General features: G+C 35.2%; 1 protein-coding gene across 3 annotated transcripts; it reads right to left on the bottom strand.

The window, feature by feature from the left end:
* Positions 1-4,778: 4,778 nt before the first annotated feature.
* Positions 4,779-8,780, bottom strand: LOC132607161 (splicing factor U2af small subunit B-like). 3 transcript variants are annotated; one of them, XM_060321012.1, is made up of 6 exons: positions 8,386-8,779; positions 7,541-7,627; positions 7,374-7,455; positions 6,604-6,730; positions 5,893-6,473; positions 4,779-5,314 (listed from the first exon to the last, which is right to left on the bottom strand). In XM_060321012.1, exons 1-5 carry the CDS (start codon positions 8,620-8,622, stop codon positions 5,936-5,938), a joined length of 1,071 nt encoding a protein of 356 aa, XP_060176995.1. In that variant the 5' UTR covers positions 8,623-8,779; the 3' UTR covers positions 4,779-5,314; positions 5,893-5,935. The 3 variants fall into 3 exon arrangements, with proteins under 3 accessions (XP_060176995.1, XP_060176994.1, XP_060176996.1); XM_060321011.1 differs by having other exon boundaries at positions 4,779-5,243; positions 8,386-8,778; XM_060321013.1 differs by lacking the exon at positions 4,779-5,314 and adding an exon at positions 5,321-5,790 and having other exon boundaries at positions 8,386-8,780.
* Positions 8,781-9,400: the final 620 nt, after the last annotated feature.

Genomic DNA, 9,400 nt, shown 5'->3' with positions numbered 1-9,400 from the left:
ATTAACTAGTTTAAACAATATAACTCCTAACATTACAAATGATTTATTATATTATTAAATTATCTAAAATAATTTACGTATAATCTATAATAATAAAAAAACTAAAAATTACTCCCTCCGTTCCAAAAAGATTTGCACTTTTCGCTTTTCAAGAGTCAAACGAGTTGTTCTTTGACCGTAATTTTTCATACATCTTTTAAATATTTTAAATTATTAATTATGGTGACTTATTGTACTTTTTACGTAGTTTTCAAATATGTAAATTTTATTTCGAAAAAATAAAAGATTCTATGTTAAATCACACGGTCAAAATTAAAAAAATTAACTCTCGAAAAGCGAAAAGTATCAATCTTTTTAGCACAGAGGGAGTATATCTTTTTTGCTGCAAAATTTTATTTACATTGCCAAATGCCAATATATAAGTGATTTTATTTACCGCATTAAAAGTACTAAAAGTTTCAACCAATTGATAAATACGGGGTTTTTTGATAAGAAAGAACATCAAACTGTCTGACCACACCTAAAACGGCAACAGTTAATCAACTTTAATCTGCTTTCAAATTAGTCTGCCACAACTACCAAGCTAGCTTTGAATAAACCGTAGCTTTGAATCAACTTTAATCTGCATTCAAATTAATCAACTTTAATCTGCATCTACCACTTTTTTGGTTCTATACTGTAGCTTTATCTTCGAACTTGAAGATTCAAGAAAGGGACATGTATTAAAAATAAATAAACTATCAAAAGTGAGAAACTTTCTGCATATGTTGTTTTTTTAGGCTACTATTTATATTTTAAAAGTTGCGCAGATATAATTTTGGGAACTAATAATACATTATTAGACTATCCGTCCAACGTTTATAAAATTTTAGACTGTATATAATGTTTTCTCATTAGGTTTTCAGTTTGCTCAAAAATGGTCTTTAGACCGTGGTCTAAAGATCTATAAGTTGCAATAGAAATAAAAAAATCATTCACTAAATATATGTCCCGGAAAGGAGCAACAAACGAAAATGCTCATTTACCGAACAATGGCGGTCATTGAATTTTATCCACTAGAATAATATCTGTCAGAAATAATTATATGATTTTACTATTATAATAGTGATTAATATTTACACACTTTAATGTGATAAAAATTAATTTTCTAACTTTGTTATATGGCTAAAATTCAGTAGCTGTAAAAGAAATTAATCCTGACTTTGCTTTTAGACAACCTAATTTTGAAGGACCATTTTGATGTTTTGGACCATAGTATTCATAGTTGATCTCGAACTCATTATTCTTTCCTCAAGAGTTTCAATTTATTAATTTTGGAGTTGATAGTACCTTGTTTATTACTATTATAATAATGAGTAAAATTTATATACTTTAATGTGATAAATATTATTTTCTGACTTTGTTATAATGCCTAAAATTCAGTTGCTATAAGAGAAATTCATAACCCAAAAAAAAAGGTTATGAGAGAAACTAATCCTGACTTTGCTTCAGACAATTTAATTTTATGAAGGGCCATTTTGATGATTTGGCCTATAGTACCATTCATACTTGATCTCGAACTCATTACTCTTCCTCAAAAGTTCCATTTATTGATTTTGGAGTTGACAATACCTTGTAAACATATCTTTAAAACTGTGGCCCTAGTAATCTGAGGGCAATTGCATTACTGTATCAATGACATATGTCTACAAGTCCCCCGCTTCAAATTTTAACGTTAGACTTTTGAACTATTTACTTCGTCCTATTTGAAGAAAATTAATTAATACAATGTATAGTTTATTGTGTTACTTTTATTTATTTGTATATGCTTTTTGAAAAGTGAGCAGTAATAAAAAGTTCTACTCCGTACTTCTTTAATGCTAAGAGTATAGTTGAAAATGATTGTCAACTTTGATCTCGAATTCCTACGTTTAGTTAGCGGGATAAGGTGGGATATCCCATGATTAAGTTTGGAATTAAATTTATATTGTGTTTGGTTGACGTATAAATTTATACCGTCAAGCAAATACAATGTAAATTTAATCCCAAACTTAATCCTGGATATATCACCTTATCCCATCAAACTTGAGACTATATTTTATCCCAAATGGGAGGTGGAATAAATTAGTCCAAGGATTATAATCTCGAGATAATTTAGCCCGCGAACCAAATGATCCCAAAATAACAATTATTTTACGACAATCTTTTCAACTTAAAACGACAATTAAAATGAGAAGGAGGAAGTATGAGCAGAAAATCAGAATCACCTCTATGTTCTTCTTTTTCTTTGTGGGGATAATAGTATTCAGCATTGCTCCGTTATCATCGGAGGTCCATACGCCTTTTGACCCTCGAGTTCTTGTGAATTTACATATAGTACTTGTTAGTTGGCACGTCAATTCTTTTACCTAAGTTTATGATTTCTACTACACTTTAGTGATGATGTTGACAAATAACAATTCTCTACTAATTTGATTTTGACACAATAAAAACCATTTTGATTTTGTAAAAAACTCTGCTTGAAAGTGTCTTTAATATCTATAAGAGTGATTTAAAAAGGAAATTTAAAATTTAGGGAACACTAAATAAGTTTAAGATGGTAAAGAATGCGGAAAAGGGTCGGATATATCTATCAGAAAAGGTTCAAATATACCCCTCGTTATACTTTCGGTTCAAATATACTCCTCCCATTATATTTTGGCACAAATTTGCCCTTAATTTTAACGAAAGACACATGTCAACTTCCAAAGCAACTAGAAAGAGATTCTTTAATCATAAAGAATTCGGTTCAGATGTGGGATACCGATCCAAAAGTTTTCGCAACTCAATCTGATGGAATCATCAAAGATTTGACCTTTTCGAACTTTGTCTGTAACTCACTAGAGGCCCGGGAAACAAAGAAAAGGTGTGTACGAACGAGATATCCAGAGAATCAAATAACCCACCCCCAAGTTTAAATACCTGATTCCTTTAGAAAATTCTAAAATTTACCAATTCATAATTTACTTAATTAATAAGAAAGTAGATCAAAATTTACGAAATCTATGCCCAGTTTGGGTTTACACAGTACAATGGGTAAGGCAAGTTCCAAATTGCAATTAACTTGGACTAAGTTTTGGGCAGGGGCCGCGCGAACGCAGGCTCCCACAGCCACAAATTATGACGTAGGCTTGACCACTTGGATCGGTCTTAAGCTGGCACTCTTCCAAAGTGCAATGGAAGTCATCAGCCTAGGCCATCTTTGAGTATGATTCTGGCTAGAGCAAACTAATCTCTTCCTTCTCAATTTTCAACTTCCGAATAAAAACACATATGAAAAACAATATGTTTTATTTGAAATATTTATGTATCATTTAGAGTACTTATTTCCGCACAAGAAAGTGAGGATATCGATTAGTACTTATTTCCTTTCTTTTGGAACAAGGAAGGGTTAGTATTTTGCTTAGAAGTTTCATTCGTAGTTCTAGTTGATTACTACATATCACTTCAGCACAAAAAAAAAGTTGATTGTTACACATTCATTACATATGAAACAACGCATTTACAAATAATATTAACAATTAATTTTTGATAGCTTCTATTTTAAATCATAACAATTAATTCATGGTGTGAGGAATGGTTTTGGTTTGAACTTTGGGTGTTTAATCAACAGGTTGGGTCATTTTTGGACAAATCAAAATGTATCAAATCAATAAAACGATCATAATTTAATGAGTCAAACATTATTTGGATCCGTATAGATTAAGAAAGATGGATCAAGTAACAATTCATAACCCAATAACCCTACCCGCCCAACATTAACCCAAAATCTTGTTGGCTTCATGCACCATGGGATGCCTGTTGAAAATGCTAATGTGAAGGAAATTGTCCCATTGATGGACCTGGTTTATCTAGCACAAATTCTACGTTGTTTATTAATTGCAAATCATGCAATTTAAGTATAGAAATAGAAATAAGCTTTCTAAAGAAGCTGAATTGAAAACGGAACTTTACCAAATTACTATTATACCCATCCAGTCTGTCAAATGAAACCACTAAGCAATTTTATATAGACAACTGAATAACCTCCCAGTTCGTTGAGAATTCTCAACAGAAGCAAACTCAAATCTACATTTTCATGAACAAATTTCAGGAAGGGGGTAGTAGATGGTGGCAGACTTGGTTTACTAGTCTGATTAATTTCAAGATAGCGCATACTCTACTTATAGACTTATATATGCACCTTAACTGTGTGCAACATGAAATATTATGAGTCCTATTCCCTTTAGGACGTGGAAGCTTTAACAATTTAGGAGTCGTTTGATTGCTGGTTGAAGTGATTTATTCACATCATAAATTCAGTATAACAAATACCATGTTTGGTTGCATTTTAGTTGCTGTATATAAAATTCAGCACACCAGTACAGTGTTAAGTTACCATCTATGACGGAATCAAATGCAATATTGTATACAAGCTAAAAGATGAATAATTACTCCTTGCATGACTCTAACCAGCCCCCAAACAGCCCCTTCGTGTTAATCTTAAAACACGAAAGTAGAGTATGTTCTAACCGTCGTACGTTCACAAATCCCTACCTCCACAAGAAAGTTTAGAACTCAAACCAAGAGACAAGATTATCAATTGGAAGATTAGGATCCTTAGATTGAACTTCCACATGGCTGAAGGTTGCATGCTCACTATTTTTTTCCCATTAGAGGGAGATTTACCTAATACAAACTTTATATACGGTCCTGCAAGCCTCCACATAATGAAGCTTTTTATATCCACACCAATGCATATTATCACTTTAGAATCACAATTCATGAAATGAAGATGCAGTGATCATTTCGACTACATGATAAATATGGCTACAACAATGCAGTGAAATGAATTGCAAAAGAAGTTTACACAGCAGTCTACCAACTGCCACATAAATATCCTGCTCTCTTCAGCAAATTTGTTCAACAGAAACCTCACAAACCACTTAAAGTAAACACGATTAAATACTGAAACAAACTCAACCCAACATGCAACGGACCAATACAAAGCACTAGTCTTCAAGGATATAACCTGTAATGCCTAACAAGTAAAACTCCAAAATGGAATGTAGAACTTCATAGGCCCACAGCACTAGTCTTCAAGGATATAAACCTGTAATGCCTAACAAATGGTAAAACTCCAAAATGGAAAGTAGAACTTCATAGGTCCATAGACTTGGTTCCTTCACTTCTCACCATTCCTAGCATGTTAAAAGTCCCATGGACTCTTCTGCAGCAGAGAAAACCTGTATACAAGACCATTGTAAGCTGCAATGTAAAGGTAGGCACGACCACTGCAAAGCAGGAACCTTTTAACCTGCAAAAACTTGGAATAGATAACATCAATCTTATAAGAATGACAAACTCTGTGCTTTATCCTAGAAAGAGAGAAGCCTCTAGACTGTAGACAACTAACAAAGTGAAGGTAGTCAGAATTCTTGAAGGGATATGTTTTCAACTCACAATCAATTAATTCATAGTTGTTTTATCTATTCTGATAAGGAAACAGAGGTTCTGTTTTACTGCTGGCTGGTTCCTAAATTAGAAATATATAGTTGTCAAAAGGAGACGGGAAAAAGGACACTGGAAAAATTAACAAGAAAAAGTTGATCACTGCAAGATTCACTGTGCGAGCAACTGATGCATCAGAGTCGGGAAAAATGGCAGTGTTCCTAAGTAGGCCTCACTATGATCCCTGTTAAACAAAATCCTGTACTTAAATTTGGTAAAAAGAAGACAATAGATGGGTTATGCTTTTTTCAAAATCATAGGACAGTGGACCTGTACTCCACCCTGCACAGTGGAAAATGCACAGTGAGCTATACTTCTGCAATGTGCCACTAAGATCAAAATACATTCAGGTGAAACAGTAAGTACAACGGAAGTACCACTAACCAGAGCAGCATTACGATTAGTAGCCATCACTTCCATTTTCTACCTACTGCTGCTTCGGGTAATCATCATCAAACTGTTCTCCATAGTGATCACCACCATCATTCCTGCCATTATCAGCAGCATCAAAATTATTGTATTTAGCAGATTCTGCCTCTTCTTTCTCCCTATTCCATTGCTCAATTTTTGCCCTCCTCTCAGCACTGTCTTCCCTGTCTTGCCTACTACGTGTACTACCGCCATGATTCCTCCCAGATCCCGCCTCTTCCTTTTCCCTGTTCCATTGCTCAATCTTTGCTCTTCTCTCTTCACTTCCTTCCCTAATCGGACTTCTATTTCTCCTGCCCCCAGGACTTCTGCTGTGTCCGCTCCTTCGTCCAGGACTTCTGCTTCTAGGCCTCCTCCCTCTATCACCTCTATCCGGGTAGCGATCACCTCCTCCACCTCTTCTACCAAAACCACGGCCTCCACCTCCACCTCCATGTGGACGCTCTTCATAATTGCGATTACCACGCGGGCTTCGGCTTCTACTGCGGCTGTGCCTTCGCCTACTACTCTTCCCAAATAATTGACGCCTCAGCTCCCTTCAACATAAAGAAAAAAACAAATGCATCAGCCACCACATACCAAGATTAGCAAGGTCAAAAGCACACAGAGCTTGGGATGTCTGTGCGATGGGAAAGGAAGAGGGGAGAGGGACCGGGAGATACTAACCTGCTTATCTTTTTCAGATGCATGAAGTTGCAATAGCCACCTCGGTTACATACATTTTCCTCATACTGTCTACAAGTGGCTTCCCGAAAATCAGTCACTGGGGAGAAGTCGACAATGATTGGACGTCCTAAAATTTTAAAATTTCATGATGGTCAGCCATAGAGTTTGAGTTTTAGGTTTTAGGCCCAAAAAAAAAAACCATAAGTATATAACAAAAAAAAAAGGATTTGATTTGTTCCATTCGTTCATAAATAATAGCATCAACTTTGAAATAAACTATGCCCCCTTCAAAAATAATATATTTCATCGTTCAAAACCTAAATTTCCTTCGATATTTAAGCATATCACTGTTTGAAATATATATGATCTTTTCTCACTCTGCTAGTCAGATCATTGCCTTAAACACACTATGATCACGTGCAACAATCAGCATAATATTATCGTAATCTCTTCAGAAATAGAAGGCTGTGAGGCAGCTGCTACAGCAACAATTATAAATAATAGAGCATCAGCTTGAAAGATATCTGTCTAGTAGAGATACACTACGGGTCAATTGCGTCATACTTTGTATTATTCACTTTCAAGCATTTAAGTGGAGATAAATAACCAAAAGCACCTATATTGATCTGATATAAGATACACACTGATTTCCTCAGGTTATTTCCAACAGAACCAGCAAAAATCTACCTGAAAACCCCATAACAAAACTAACCACTAACGCAATCAAACTAAAAATAAAACATCACTCAACCAAAACGAGTAGAACTAGCCTGCGTAAAATCTTCCAGTAAGATTCTGAAGAGCACTTGCAGCATGATCTTCCTCTCTAAACTGGACATAAACATTACCAACCTGCGGAAAGAGGGCCAATATCAAGCAGGTGGCCAGACGAGAGCAAATCACAGTAGCAAAGTTCACGGCAGAGAAGTGGACATACCATGTGGTCAGCTAAATTGTCACAGATGTTAAGGTTTTCAATCTCTCCATACTTGCTAAGTTCTTCAAACAAATCCTCATAGAAATCCTGCATGTTCAATGGTGATCACACATATTTCAAAACCCACGAAATCAAGAGGAAATAAGAAATCAACCTACTTTTATTCAGACAGGATCCCTATTAGGTAGTTGAGAGCAAATCACCTATATGTAAAACAAAAATATTCTCAAACATGTCACCACAGCTAGAAAACAGAAGCTAAAAACGAGGACACCCTTCTAAATAAAATTGACATGACTTCCATTTAAAGATAAAATTACATCACAGCACCAAAAGCCCATCAGAAGACAAACATAAAAGATGGCTTAAAGTTTTGAACAACGCATGCATTATGGCTTTTCATTGTTCTAATTTTTTACAGCAGATGGACACAGAAATTACTGCGGTAAATTATATGAGGTCTTCTCGACATCAAGTTCACCTTTTAACAAATCCGTAAGACCCATTCAATTGACAACACTAAAGTCGTGCATACCATACAGCACGCAACACAGTTAACTGTCTTTTGCTTGGCAATAAGTCTCCTCTTATATCCTAGTGGATAGTAGAACAGAATCTAGCAATTAGCCAACAACCAAGAAAGACAATTACTTTGAAATTTCACTTTTCTTTGTTTATGTGTGTGAATTTTGCTCAAACAGTGTGTTTGTGTTAAAATACACACTAAATCTAGAACTCAATTATTATCACTTCAAGTCCTCCTAAAACCTAGAGTTAAAATCCTGGCTTCGCCTCTCGGTATAAAATAAAGATCCACACACACACACATATATATATATATATACCTCGAAGTGGCGTTGGATCTGGCGAGGGTCAAGAGGCTGACCCTGAGGGTCAACACCAGGTGTAATCATATCAGGTCGCTGATACATGTTAGACAGAACTAATGTCGGACTAATGCTAGGTTTCGTGTGCAGCCTAGAACACCTGTCACCATGCCGACAAGCACCGATCTTAAAATAGAAAGGACAATTCACTCTGTCTTTCTCTGTACCGAATATAGAAGCCAAATGCTCCGCCATGTTTGCAGATTGCTTGCTTCTTCTCCACAAGCACCGCCCTTTACGGTTTCGATTTCAAACTAGGGTTTCTGATTTCGGCTGTGGGAGGGGTTTTCTAATGTGGATTTTGGGATACAATGGTAATTTTGTAATTATATCGCAAAAGATTGCCAAAATAGTAGAGGTTTTTTTTCCCTTGTCTTCCACAAAAAATAAGAGGGATGGGCAAATAATATTTTTTGGAGCAAAGTAAATTTATACTCATAGATAATTATTTTTTAAATTTTTTGAAAAGAAATAGTCTAAAACATATTCCTGATCTTTGTGGGATGTAATAATACTTCAATAGAAAGAGGGGGGAAAAAAAAAGGGTCAAATTTAGTTATTAAACTTTGTGAAATTTGTCTATAATTGCTTGGCAATTTGCACGATTACCCTTCGTCGGGGGTGGTCTTTAATTTTTGCTCCGCAAATTATTGGTCTTTAATTTTTACCTTTCACCTAAAATACCTCGAGATTCTGAGTTCAAACCCCTTCTCAGTCATAAAAATAAAAATAAAAAATCGCAAGGCATGACTTTGCGAAAAGTGTGCCGCTTATGCGGTAGACCTTGCTTTATAAGGCAAACTTTTAGTTATGCCTTATGAAAAAGTCTACTTTATGCGGCTGACTTTGGTAAGGCATGCCTTGCGATTTTTTTATTTTTTATTTTACTGAGCGGGGGTTCAAACCTAGAACTTGAGGGTATTTTCGGTCACTTTTTTAAGCAATGAGCGCTTTAGGGCGTCCTCAAGATATG

The sequence above is a fragment of the Lycium barbarum genome, chromosome 8, assembly GCF_019175385.1.
Source record: "Lycium barbarum isolate Lr01 chromosome 8, ASM1917538v2, whole genome shotgun sequence".
Classification (NCBI taxonomy): domain Eukaryota; kingdom Viridiplantae; phylum Streptophyta; class Magnoliopsida; order Solanales; family Solanaceae; genus Lycium; species Lycium barbarum.
Note: the sequence above shows the minus strand (reverse complement) of the source record. Positions and strands in the feature narration are given on the sequence as shown.